Below are 14,930 nucleotides of genomic sequence, written 5' to 3'. Positions count from 1 at the left end.
CTATGTGAGGAGATAGAGCAAACTTCTTCCCTGTAACAGCAACTCTTCACTTCCTCTTCAGTCTTCAACAGGTCCATGAGAGCAGCAATAAGTGGCCTGACGTACCACAACAACTCACTGGTACACCACAAAGCATGCACCTGAACACTGACATTACTAAAATGGCATACTGGGTCTCACTGGGATGAACTTACTAAGTTAATCTTCTTCATAGCAGCCCATATGGTGCCATTCCTCCCAGTTGTGGCTAAACAGTGCTGGTAACACACCACTGCCTTGGCTGCTGCTGAATGGGGCTTGCACAGCCTCAAGGCTTTCTCTCCACACCCTCCCCCATAAAGGCCAGGAGGATGGGGGTGGGCAGGAGGTTAGGAGAGGATACAGCTGGACAGCTGACTCAAACTGACCATATGAATATCCCATACTATACAATTTTACGCTCAGCCACAAAAACACAGGGAATGGAGGAGGAAGGGGAGAGTTCTGGAGTTTCTCTTCCCAAACAGCCATCACACATGCTGAGCCCCTGCTTCCCAGGAAGCAGCTGGACATCTGCCTGCTGATGCAAAGTAGTGAATGAATTCCTCTTTTGGCTTTGCTTGCATGTCCTTTTGCTTTTCTTACTAAACTGCCATTCTTATTAAACTGCCATCTTAATCCACAAGTCTTTTCACCTTCCTTCTATTTTTCTCCCCATATCCCGGGAGAGGGGAGTGAGCAAAAGGTAGTGTGAATGTTTGGCTGCTGTCCATGGTCAACCCACCCCAACTTCTTCCGTGCAAACTGATGTCAACATTTCAGGAAGAGAAGGCATTTTGCAAGACCAAAGCAGTATGCCATATTTCATTTTTTAACAGTAGCATTTATCTCTGAGATTCCCTTAACTTACAGTAGGAAATTAAAAGTACATGCATTTCTTTACCATAACTACGCAGATCTCTGCTGATGATATCCAGAGTCACTCAACCTGTGGCATCTCCATCCTTGGAGTTACTCAGAACACAACTGGACATGGCCCTGAGCAACCTGACATAGCTGACAAGTTGGCCCTGTGTTGAGCAGGGCTTGGACCATATGAACTCCAGTGGTTGCTTGTTACCTGAATTATTCTAGGGTTCTATGACCTTGTAATCTTTGCTTCTTTCAAAGCAGAATTCTAAAAAGCCATTTTCAGCTCCCCAGCAGACTTGCAATGGGTTTAATATGTAGATAATTTTCATGATAAGCCAAGTTGCCTGCATTCAGGAGTTGGGCTACTTGCTCTTTCTTTCCCTGCCTTTCGTAGTATTTTCTTTTTTGCCAATGAATAAGAAACTATTAATCAGGAGAAACAGAAATTAACACAGGTAAGTGGTTGAAAATCTAGGTCTCACAGCAAAAGCCTGCCATAATTCTGAATTACTCTTCTCAGCTTGGAAAAAAACCCCAAACCAGTAAGCATTATTTTAATAAAGTTTGAGCATTTATTACATGCACAGTTGTGCAAGCATGTGGCCCTATATTAGTTCTCTGAGGAATTCAGTGAAGCCAGAAGGCACTGAAGCCAGGAAGCACAACTTCTAGTTGCAAAAAGATCTCCGTAACAGTCATCTAAGAAACATACAAAATGTGTGACTTTTTGGGAGAGTTCTCTCTATTCAAGGCAGCCATATTATTGATGCGTGGACTGAATTTGACTTACAAGAGCTTTTCAATTCCTCCTCTGCCTGAAAGTGGGGAGACTGGTGATATGCTTTCCACTGCACCCTGCACAATCTACAACTTAAAGCCATCATCTCCATCATCTAAGCATGGTTCCCACTGTTAAAAAGGTAGGACTGCCTTGATGTAATCACTGGTAGTGTCAGAGCCACATTTTCTGTATCACTGTATATTTTCAGAATATGCAGGACATGTATCAGCGTATCAGAGTATCAGTGATGTCTGCAACTTACCTGTCTATAATGGCACACATGTCAATGGTGACATTGGCAAAGCTTCCCAGCTGGCCTTGCTCCACCGCGTGCAAATCCACCAGCTGATCATCCACGTGAATAAACTGCATGCATCCTTGAAATGAATGCTGAAATAGCGAGTGATCTGAGTCATTCATCTGTATAGGAAACCCTGTAGAGCAGCAGAATAAAGAGCATTATTAACTTCATATACTATTACTCAAGCCAGTATTTTTTCACAGGAAAATACATGTTTTCTAGACAGGGGAAGAAAAAGGCAAGGTGGGAAGGAAATATTGTACAGTTATTAGATTACATTGCAATGTTATTGATTTAAGTCATTGGCAACTACCTGCAAGAATCTGTACAGATGATGATTCTTTCATTAATTTTTGTCTACAGGATGGAAGTCTTCTGCTACCCTTCTCCTCCCCCAGACGTCTATCGCTGTTTCTCATTACTTCTCTCTTCATACAGAGATTAAGGGAATAGGAAAAGACTTCATCTCCTTGCTATATTTTAGGAATGAAGTGAATTTCCAGGTCAGCTTTCTCTAGAACTAGGCTTCACAGGCAATGAATACTTGTGCTGGAAACTTTCTGCAAATTTAAAACTAGCCCTAAAATCTAACATCCTGGCCCACTTCTGAGGAATCTGAGGACATTTTGTAGTATTTTCATTTTTGCTCTGAATACATTCATTTGCCTGTCTTTCTGAAGGTGGTTTGGAAGAGGTGAGAATGAATTAGTGTCTTGACTCAGGCTAAAAGGCAGGGAGACAGAGGATGTTTGCATGTAATTGTTTAACTGAATGCCCTTCAGAAGTGAATGTCTCAATTTACTTGAGAAAAATGTCCTCGATAAGACAGTGGAGAGCCTCATTCACTTCTTACAAACCTTTAACAATGAACTCCCTGAAAAAGCATCAAGAAAATAATTTAGACAGCATCTGTTTAAGATGACAGCAGGAAGGAAGAGAGGGGGGCTAACAACAGTTTAACGGTAAAGAAGGTAAAAAATCTGAAAAATGCATAATGATTTTGCAGATTTCAGCTAGGGAGATGACTAGCCACACAGTTCTTGATTGACAAGGGTAAAAAAAATCACACACATTTGTTTTGGTTGCTAAGACAGTTTATACAGTTTCCATTCCTTCTCCCACTTTTCTGTCCAACTTCCCAATCCCCAATGCCTTACTGCCTTCTTCAATAGCATGGAAACAGCTATTTGTGGAGACAGAAGAGTAACAGATTATCAAACCAGTATTGTTTGAGCAGCAGCAGGAAAAAGGAATGAACGTAATTTTAAATTCTGTTCCTGAATATAGTTTATTGTGTGCCACACAAATAGCTGGATTGGCTAAAAGAGAGGGCAATGAATAGAGGGCAGAAACAAGCAACTGGGGCTTGAGGACAGATTGTACTTCATGTGGCACATGTTACTAAAAAAACCCAGATACACATAAGTCTTCCCCAAAATACAATTGAGACCCATTTCAGCTGAAGGGCTTTGCCAGAACATTCATATGACCAGTAATGTTTTTTAAAATTTTCTAAAACAGGCTTGCCCATCAGCTAAAATTACTGCTGGTAGCTCCTAAATTTCCCTGACTCACTTCAGTAAGCACTCACTTCAGAGTTCACTGGTGGCATCACAGAATTAATCAGGGATGTTATAGTAATTAAGCAGTGACCATGCTAACAGTTAGCTCTGACAGATATTTCAAGAAATTGGGCAAAGGTTTATCTTGAGGTCATATCACTTTTGGAGCAAAATTGTGACACTATTGCCGGGAGCCATAAACTGCTATGAGAAAGATAAATAACTCCCTCACACCAATACACATCAGATGGAGAAGGAAGAACTCCTAGGGATCCCCCAATTGCCTAACTAGTGCATAATAACCTCATCAGACCAACCGCCTCCCACCAAAATTGTGCTAATCCTAGACTGTGGGAATTGTTATTTTGGACTGCCAGAAAAGTTAAGTTGTAGGGACAGGATTTATATTCTCTTCCCGGCATGTGCATTGGCTAGTGACTTATCTGATGAAAAGAGGACAGGGCTTTCAGAAACCTGCCTCCTACTTTTTTTAAATTGTTCTTTGCAGTGACTGATTAAATTGATTCATCTGAGGCTTTACAGACAACATTACAGAGAGACAGAAAGCGCAAGTCAATTCTGTTTTGCTTGGTGGATGCAAGCACAATATTTGCACGTTCCTATCAGGTGCTTTCTCCAAATAAATTTAAACAGTTCTCTCTTTCAGTATAATTGTCTGTTTTTCAAGCTGTCACTGAAACTACCCTATAACTCCTTCTCAGCAAGAACCCCAAACTAACACCAAGCACATAGTTGTTTAGATCTTCAATGTACTAGCAGAGCTGTGCAGGGAACCTGTGCATCATTTTCCGGTTCAAAGCACGTCCACAATTCCTTTTTTCTAAATATTAAAATCAAGGTTACCAACACTGAGGTAAATTCTTAGTAACATTCATGTAAACTCAGCAAAGCCAAGGGGCATTATATGGGTATATCTGAATATAATGAAAGATTATCCACCATCCTTGAAGCACTAACTGAAAAATAAGATCAAAACCTAAAGCCACGATTCACTCTTCACATCAAAAAGAGTATGAACCAAATAACTAAGCCACAAATGTATGATTAGAATCAGCAATATATTCCAACAAATTACTAGCAACATTTGATATCATTTGAGAACTAACCACAGAGGCATTTCAGTATGTGATTCTCAGCTTCACTGCATCTGAAGTATCAGCTCTTGACCTACACTATACTAGCACACAGTTATTATTGTTCTCTGGGACACGTTCTCAGCTTTGCTACTGGTTGAACCTGCAAACAGGAAAGTAGCAGCTGGGTCCCTCAGCCCAGGCAGAGACCCCAGGTCCCTGGGTCCCCAGGCTGGGTTCCACTGGCTGGGGTAGGAGGGAGACATGGGCTGGAGCAGCTGGAGGGGGCAGCCACTCCTAACCTAACTACATAAATCAAGCTCTCCTCTATTACCTAGGAGAGTGGTGTACACTAAGCATTAGTCAGTTTGGGATTCTGAATTTTGCTGTATCTATCAATGGATGAAGACTATTATTTGCTCACTTATACGTGTTTACTTGTCTTCCTGCTACTCCCTTTGGTGTTCCTAGTCATGTGAGGAACTGGAAGAGGAGGGGGGGTTATGCACTTGTACAGCACTTTGCATAAATTGTCTGTGAGGCTGACTGGCTGTCAAGGCATTTGAGTCATGCTATACTATAACACATAGTTATGCAAAGCCATAATTTCCAAAAACAATTCACTATCCACAGGGAATGGAAGAATAGTGGGGTTTTTGAACCATATGCTTCTCATAAACCAGCCTTCTCTAACACCAGTTTTTTTCTGCTTTAAAATTGTTGCCATAGCTTAGACAAACTCTTCAGAATGTAGTAACTCTTCAGAATGTAGTTAATAAACATACTGTTATGTAAAGAGTTTAGCACATGGGAAAGCAACTAGATAAGCCTCGTGTGTAACACCTACATTGTTTTTTAACTACTAGGTATACAGTCTAATGCCCATTAATTTTGGTGGGACCTGGACATTTTAGACAATTCCAGTCCAAGTCATCTGAGGCAAAGCTTCTGCCTCAAATATAAACCTGGAAATAACCTAGTACCTTGCAGTTGTTATTTCAATACATACGACAATGCCTTCTCCTTCCAGATTGCCATTACTGAGACATGATTCACTTCCTCATCCTTCCTACAGTGAATGAAATTTTAATTAAATGAAGTTCTATAATCAAGGCTGATAGTAATGCTGTCACTAGAAAGGCTAAATAATGGATGAACAATTTGGACAGCACTGTATTGATCTTCTTCCTGACAAGAAAATATGTACATTTTCAAAATGCAGTTTGGACAGTTTAAAACAGTGTTCATGCTTATGATTAAAAATGCACCTTAAAGTCAGGTAGACACCGTTATCCTGTGATTTCTACATCTTTCTGACTTTTTACGTAAAAAATCTGAATCTTACCATTTTACTTTTCACATTTTAAGCCCACAAAGAGATGGATTATCCTGCAAAGGTCAGACGTGGATTGAATCTGAATCTTCTGGAGCTCAAGGAAATTTGTTTGCAGGACTTTCTGACCTACTAAACAGCGAACAGCCAAAATTCTAGACCCAGCTCCTGATCTTAATTCAAACTTGCAAGAAAAATTAGAAAATCTATAGTTTTGATTCATGCTATTTTCTATGTTAGAAGTCACTTTAATATATTAAAATTAATAAATAAAGTATAATAGGTATAATAAAATACCTATGAAATAAAAACAATACTTCTTTTCCACTGTCAAAATCTACCATGCCTCTCTTCCAGTCACCTGAGTAAGGTTCTATCAAAGATATTATAAGAAAGGAAGTTGAAGGAAGAATACATTCAGGTTCGTGGTATAATTAGGGAAGAACATACAGTCAGAGCATGTCATTAAACATCTGATGCACTACTTATTTCTGAGATCTGACTTAAGAATGAAATACCATACTAGGCTCTGAATATACAATTAGAAATTATTTTGTATCTCTATGTGAAACACTCAGATTTTCTTTGAAACGTAATGCAAATTCCATTGTGACATGAAGACAGTTTTTCTCCACAGCTTGTGAAAACACCTCATCATTATATTTTTATTTTTGCCTTCTATTTTATTTGTAAGTTAATGATGGGCTGGTGTTTGTATACAGATGGTATTTAGTATTTTACTTCCTTAAATGAAAAAATACACCTCATTTAAAAAAAAAGTAACTATCATCTTAGATATCTAACTGGTAATCCATATTGTTTTCAACTAGTTGCATGGGTACCTGCAAAATCTAATAATCAGTACAAAAAGTGACTGATCTCAAGACTGACAGTGATTCTTATCTGCATGGTATTTCAAGTATACATCCTGGATGACTGCTATGCAGAATGAGAGGAAGGACACAAAATTCTTTATTTGTCAGGGCAAATAGAAGCACAGTATCATTCAAGGGTCAAGTAATCTTCAAATTTTCTATACATATCATACAGAGTTAAAAGATGTTATTCTGAATCCACAGAACAAAATTCAATTTCAGTGCATAACAATGTACTTAGATTGAAGACATAGCCGATGTTTCATGTTAATAAACAGCAAAAGACACTAAAAGAAAAGCTCAATACACCTACCTACCCAAATTCACTGTAGTATTTTTATGTTTGTTTCAGTCAGACCAGAATGGGGCCTTAGTGTGAAGTGGAACACAGGCAATAACTCTGGAAAACTAGAAGTTTCCTGCTCCAAGAGCATGAAATAAACTAAACAAACTGCAGAAGGGATGAACAGTGCAAGTTAAAATGGAATATTTTTTTCATTTCACTGCATCTCTGTAAAGGTACAGAAATCCTCAAAAAAGCACACACTTTCTAAGTCTTTGAAGGAATACAGGACCAGTACTGGAGGTTTCAACAGAGTCATGCCTGTTAACTCCAGCCATATTCTGTATTAGGGAATATGAGGACTACGGATGGGGTTTGCCAAGACATTTGGATCCCACATCTAGCAACTGTATGAACTGTTCTGAAAATAAACATGACTTCAGGGTCTCCCAGCTCAATGGAGTGCAGAAAGGCAACCAGAATGGGAACTACGATTTTTCTGTGTGTGTTTGCAGAGAAAGTCACCAACTTCTTGAATGAGGCATTTTCTAATAAATTAATCTCTTTTTTTGCCTTCATTTTTTCAGGACATGGACTTGTTGGAGCAAGTCCAGAAGAGGGCCACAAAGATGATCAGGGGGCTGGAGCACCTCTCCTATGAAGACAGTCCAAGAGAGTTGGGGTTGTTCAGCCTGGAAAAGAGAAGACTCCAGGGACACCTTAGAGCATTCTTCCAGTACCTAAAGGGGACCTACAAGAAAGCTGAAAAGGGACTTTTTACACGGGCATGTAGTGATAGGACAAGGGGTAATGGCTTTAAACTGAAAGAGGGTAGATTTAGATTAGATGTCAGGAAGAAGTTCTTCACTGTGAGGGTGGTGAGGTACTGGAACAGGTTGCCCAGAGAAGTTGTGGATGCCCCCTCCCTGGCAGTGTCCAAGGCCAGGTTGGATGGGGATTTGAGCAACCTGGTCTAGTGGAAGGTGTCCCTGCCCATGGCAGGGGGGTTGGAACCAGATGATCTTTCAGGTCCCTTCCAACCCAAACCATTCTATGATTCTATGTTTCCATGATTTATAGAAACACAGAGGTTGACTGCAAGCTAGTGCATTCTATCCCAACAAATGCATATTACTAACCTAAAAATGCAAATGTGTCTAGATACAGAAAGAAAAGCACACTTTACTAATGCTAGAGTTCAGAAGAAGAGGATGTTGTACTTCTAGCGCTCCTGCAGCACACATGCACCATGTAGTTAAAACAGGCTAGCATTAATGAAGTCTCCGGTGGACTTTGCAGAATCTTCCTTGTACATGTCATTCATATTATGATGAAAAAGTGTAACCAGATCTCACAAGAATTGGCAGCATTTTCTACCAATGGTGTGACTCCTGATTTGTTTTGTCTCCTCTGGAAATCTGGTCTTCAGCCAGACTCTATTCTCTAAAAATATTTTATCACCAGCTGTCTGCTTATTAATTGAAGCCAGTTCTGGAAAAGCATTTAGATTTTTCAGTCTCTCTGTATACTGTCATTTCTTAACCTTCACTTAGATTTCCCTTCAGTGTATTGACACTGATTCGGTACCTACCAGTTCTCGATGGGATTGAATTCTTTAAAAAGTAGCTTCTAGGACCTCTCTACCTGAGGTATGAAGAATACCAATACACTACTTCAGTTCTCCTTTACCATGTGCCAGAGAAATTCTTCCTGGAGCACACCTGAGATTTAGATGTAGCAATTCTAGGGTTATGTGACCTAGCCATAGATATAGCTTATGTACAGAGTAATAGGTTATCTGAACATGTAATTATACTGGCATTGTTTATAAGTTGGTCATTGAGGAAAGAAACAGGCAGACAATGCAACAACCTAGGTAAGAAAAAGCCCAAAAGATACTCAGATGATAACAGCTGAGCAACTAGCTGTGAACAATCTTTAAGCCACAAGGCAACTTGCACAAATACCATTTTACAAGGTATTAAATGGCTACGATGACAGCCTAGAAAAAAGTAGAGGAAATACAGTTACAAAGGCACTGACAAAAGCAGAAACAGGCGCAAGGTAGACTATCTTTAAGAGCGCACAGGTAAATTACCGACAGTAACAAGGGAAGGATAAGACTATAGTATAATAATCTCTTTTTACCAGCTTGGTTGATTCAGTACTTCTCTTGCATTGCTGTGGACCTTCATGTGAACAACAGTGTACTTTAGAAGAACTATTTTGAGACACTTTTCCCAATGGCTGGCCACAGAATTCGAAGGATTCAAATATATTTGGGCCTTCCAGTTAGTGTTGGAAAATAGTGGGGTTGTAACCCAGGCTTTCAGGTTGCAAGGTGATGTACCAGCTCAGTTGTTTGAAATGAACTGCAATGGGCCCTGAGGTATATCTCACCTTTAACTATGGCATCTTTTTCCTCTCCTTTTACTTTTCAATGCCAAAGGACAGGTACTCTTCTTTTTTTTTTTTTTTTTCCTTTCCTGAGGTAATTACAAACTTGGCCTCTCTCCTATTTTCAAAGTCATCTCCTGCAAAACATGTAGACCATGTCATTCCCAAATAGAGTGATTGTCTGGCAGATTGTACCCAAGCTCAGCTAGGAGGAAATATGCATATAACCCACCTCTGTTCTTAGATCACATACCACCTGGACTATACTTCTAAAAAAATCCATGTACTATATTGCTACTGGGAGAAAATCTAACTAATTAAGCAGAACACAAGCATGATTTTCATTCACAGGACATCATTTCAGTCTTAATAAATACCACAAGACATGTCTTAAATAACAACATTTGTTTACATAGCTACACTTCATACCCTAGTTCAGATAACACTGCAACAGAAAAGAAATTATTCCTGACAATCTAAAAAGACTCCTATATTCAGGAAAGAAACTACCTATTAGTATTCTCACATACAAATCCTCAATGAAAAAAGACCTGTTGCAAACCAGGCACAATAGTAGTCTGTTGAAAAGTTGCTGCTGCAGACTTAGCTTCCCTAAGAGCCATAGTGGGACATTACAAACCCAAGCATATACCCACAGACACTAACAATTTGTAACATGAACAATGTCTTGGTGGTGGAAGAGAACAAATATAATTATCACATGGGACTGGTTTTACTGATTTTGTCTTTCGACAGGGGGAAGATAAGATTGATGCCTGTGTGAAATATGATGACTTCTCCCCCTTTATGATTCTCTCTGAAGTTCTTCTGTACATTGGATAAATGTTTGCCCAGATATCTGAGAGCAAAAATAAAATATTCTTGTCTGCTGGGAAAAAGAGATTAAATATTACTGTCAGGGTATGGTAGCATCTTAAAAGGAGGATCATAGGGGGGAAAAAAATCAGTAAAATAGTCTTAAAAATACACCTAGATGCTAAAATTGATACTTGTCCAAATCACAACAGAAATAAATCAGGTATTATCTACTCAATGCACAGATAATTTTCCATCTTTTATTTGACTTGCTGTTCTACTTCCCTTGCATGGTGGGTGGCTCAATTGTGCATACTGTTGGTAATACAATGTCAGTATTTGTGTGGGCTCATAAAAAAACCCAACACGATAAACTGAATTCAGTATTTTGATATGTTTGCATTCCAAGAGAATCAGAAATTTACTGATACAGGAAATGTATGTTTCTTTTCACAAAATAATATCAAAACTGGATCATTTTGCTATCTTGAAGTTTAAAAAATGAACAGCAAGATTTAATTTCTTTTCTTGCAAATAAATGTATTCCAAAGTCCTTATTTTGACAAGAACTGATGTAAATGGTTGGTAATTCATATTACAAAAGCAGCTTATTTTATGTTGAAATGAAAGCAGCAACTCTGCTTGATGGAAAGTGTGCCTTATATAAACAAGTGCTCCACTGAGGAAAGTCCACTTTTTAAAGTGGCTAGAGGTTGCTTTTTTTTGCTTTTTCTTCAGAAACTGCTTGATTTTGCCAGTTGTTAAACACTTCCAATTCCTGCCTACTTCAGTGGGGTTTGAGAGTAGTCAGCCACTAAAGACATAAATGAATAGTCCTCAGGAAAAGTACAATAAAAAGACAAACAACTAGTTTAAAATAAAAGAGAAAATTTTAGATACATTTTAATCCTTTACTTAGAAACTGGCAGTGATCAAAATAAAAAGGGACACTGAGATTGCGATAAAGTTAATATAAATAACACAATGAAACTGGACACAAACGAAAAAATACATTGTTTGAAAAACTTCACTTATGAAGCATTTAAGCACAGTTTTATGCTCTGGTGGTTCTTAGTACAAAGGCAAAACTGTTTCCTGGCAGAGGAACAGTTAAACAAATTATAAACCATTTTGGGTATTATCTGAGAAATTAAAACATTGAAAATGTATTCTGCTGTTTTTAAATGAAGGTTTACTATCTTTAGAAGTGAGTTCCCTTGAAAAAAAAAAAAGATGCTGAAACCCTAAAACATGATATCAGCAAGAACTCTGTTTGTTTTGAAATAAACTCAAAAGCTGTCCTGATCTTCCCGTTTAGACAAAATTCTCCTTCAAATAACTGGAAACAAGAGCAATAGCAGCAAGTTTGAATCATCACTTTATGACACGGAGAGATGCAGTAAGAAAGATCATTATCACCAGTCTTGGCTAATTTAAGTCAATCTAACACTTTACTGCAATTTCTATCTTATTTTATTGGATATGATAGAAAATACAGAAAGTCACATCATTATCAAATTGCAGCAAATCTGTACATTACACTACCCATATAATACATGTTATTCATATGCTTTCTGTTTTATAACAAACAGAATAAATGCACACTAGATTTTCAAAGTTACTGCTACTCCACTTCTACCAAAAATCCCCCATGAAGATAAAAAGTGTCTAGAGATTGCTGGAGATAACTACACTTAGGGACATATAGGCAGCGTAAAATACTCAATCACTATTTACTGCCTTTAAGAGATGTACAGTGTGGAGATTACACTGTTGGTATTCATTGTGTAATCTTATTTGCTGCTCCTACATTAACTTATTTTGTATTTTTACGTACTGCAAAGTTCTGGTCACAGTATCATTAAGGTGAATTGACTTCCATCAAAAATAGTAGTATAGAAGTCACTGGACCAATTCAGCTACAGATTCACATGACTTACTTCCACCAACTTCCACCTAAGAGATTTATATTTTAATCAACAATTTTTTTTTTCAGTCTGGTTAACAAAGGTACCAAAATGAAAGCACTTAGTGTTGAGTGGCCATCCACCCAAGCAAAATCACTATGAGCTACAGTTTGTATGACCACAATACATTACTTTGTGGTAAAATGCATCAGTTCAGAACTGAGTTTTGGTTTAGGTACCTTAAACATGCTATTTCTAGTTTCATGCCATTCACTGCATGTTCTCCAGTATTCCCAATTTTCCCACTTATCTCCTACTACCCTGTATCAACTATAACCACAAAGAGTACCAACCTCCCCAGAGATTTACCAAGAAAACAGAATTATATCTTGGTTGCACAGACTTTATTGGAGCTTTGGTCCTAATAAATGTTTCTATATATTTAAAACTTGAAAAGTGATCTGTTTAAGTGCATTCAGATAGTCAGTGCATCTTAAATGTCTATTCTGACACTTTTGTTAGCAGTAACTTCTAAGTTTTGAACACCTTAAATCTAGTTTTCAGACTTCTAAAACTACCTTAAGCAACTTAATCTTTGGTGATAAGTATATTACCATACAGATGGTTTCTATAGGTCAAAATTAAGGATGCCCATTAAATATGCCAGGTGGATTTAAAGATCAACATTGTTACTCTTTAATGGGCAAACTAAAAAAAATAAAATAAAATGGATATTTAAAGAGTTATCTTAATAATTTTCTTATTTTGCAAAGCTTAGGTTTTCCTTGATTAATCATACCTTTGTTGTTAAATTCCCATAAAAGTATATTATTTGAGTGTCATGGTTTAACCCCAGCCAGCAACTAAGCACCACGCAGCTGCTCACTCACTTCCCCCCCACCCAGTGGGATGGGGGAGAAAATCGGGAAAAGAAGTAAAACTTGTGGGTTGAGATAAGAACAGTTTAATAGAATATAAAAAGAAGAAACTAATAATGATAATGATAACAATAATAAAATTACAGTAGCAATAATAAAAGGATTGGAATATACAAGTGATGCACAATGCAATTGCTCACCACCTGCCGACTGATGCCCAGTTAGTTTCTGAGCAGTGATCCCTCCAGGCCAACTACCCCCAGTTTATATACTGGGCATGATGTCAGATGGTATGGAATACCCCGTTGGTCAGTTTGGGTCGGCTGTCCTGGCTGTGTCCCCTCCCAAATTCTTGTGACCCTCCAGCCTTCTTGTTGGCTGGGCATCAGAAGCTGAAAAATCCTTGACTTAGTTGAAACACTACTTAGCAACAACTGAAAACATCAGTGTGTTTTCAACATTCTTCTCATACCAAACTCAAAAACATAGCACTATAAAAGCTACTAGGAAGACAATTAACTCTATCCCAGCTGAAACCAGGATACTGAGCAATAATATTAAGTACATTAAACTCTGTAGAGCTTAACAGAATCCCTATAAAAAGTCACTAAATTCATAGTAAAGGCTGTCCTTACACTTATTAGAATCTTATGCAAAAAAGACATAGTAATTAATTTTAAAATCTTAGCATTACAAACTATAGAACTGATTAACAAATTTGTATCTATTCTCTTACATTTTCCATTTATAATAACTGTAAAGACATGTAACTCAAAAAATGTACCATGGTACTTTTTTTATCAGTGGCATTTTTTATTATGTATTAGATGAAGACAAGATAAAAAAAGGCAAGAGAAAGAGGGTAAATCACATGGTCATTCAGAGACCTTAAAAGTAAACATAGCAATGTGATTAGTAGTCCCTCGACTTAATAGATTAGCTACGTCGTTTGCTTGTATTATGAGATATTTATAAACTGTTCGAATTACATACCTTTTTGGGCAAACTGGATAGTTTAATTTTATGAAAGTGTTACGGATCTTTAACTCAGTGGTAGAATAGAACTTTGGATCTGTTTTTTCAGGTGGTCATGATTTAAGCAATATTTAGCTTTCTTATTTCTATTTAGAGACACAAATACAGAAATAGACCACTAGTAGATTGTCTTTCCAAATTTAGGAAGAAATAAGAAAGAATCTCTACAATGTAAATACGCACATTCTCTCCTTTCTGAATGTGAGCTAATTTATCTGCAGCGCATAATTTGTACCCGCAGTTCAAGTGAAAAGTTAGCAACCCCTAACACTCTTATAAGCGGAAAGCGCTCATATAGCAGTGCATATTCTAGCTATATTAATATTAGAAAGAAATCCATATAATAAATCAGAATGAACTCTAGTCAAAAATCATAACAAAATCAATCTTCTGTTATCTCCATAATTATTTATAGCTATTATAAGCACAAACATTTCACTAAATGTAAAGAACTGAAAGTCTATTTGTCTCTTACTCCTAAGACTTGAATGTTAAAAAGGATCAGCATTTTATCTTTTTTTACACTTGCTGTTCTCTCTCTCTCTCAAAAAAAGAGATGAAAATATTATCATTTTAGAAACTGATCTTCAACCTTGTACAATTAGAAAATTAAATAAAAGAGTTCCAGCTGTTGGGTTACGGTGCATTTCTACTTTCCCAGCTCATCCAACCTTCACTCTATTACAAGTGTGCTCACTTGAAACAAGGTATGTGTATAGCAGAAAACTTGAAGTAGAAACATCAATCTCCTGTCTTTTTTAATAAAAGAAAAAAAAC

At 37.6% G+C, this 14,930-nt stretch overlaps 1 protein-coding gene across 1 annotated transcript in view; it reads right to left on the bottom strand.

Annotated features, from left to right (window-relative positions):
- CNTNAP2 (contactin associated protein 2) overlaps nt 1-14,930 on the bottom strand; it is a 1,269,587-nt gene that overhangs the window by 510,777 nt on the left and 743,880 nt on the right. Inside the window, exon 10 of the mRNA XM_075054733.1 lies at nt 1,935-2,106. Within this exon, the coding sequence (XP_074910834.1) occupies nt 1,935-2,106 (172 nt within the window). The remainder of the gene's footprint in view (nt 1-1,934; nt 2,107-14,930) is intronic.

The sequence above is a fragment of the Buteo buteo genome, chromosome 2 (assembly GCF_964188355.1).
Source record: "Buteo buteo chromosome 2, bButBut1.hap1.1, whole genome shotgun sequence".
NCBI lineage: Eukaryota > Metazoa > Chordata > Aves > Accipitriformes > Accipitridae > Buteo > Buteo buteo.
Note: the sequence above shows the minus strand (reverse complement) of the source record. Positions and strands in the feature narration are given on the sequence as shown.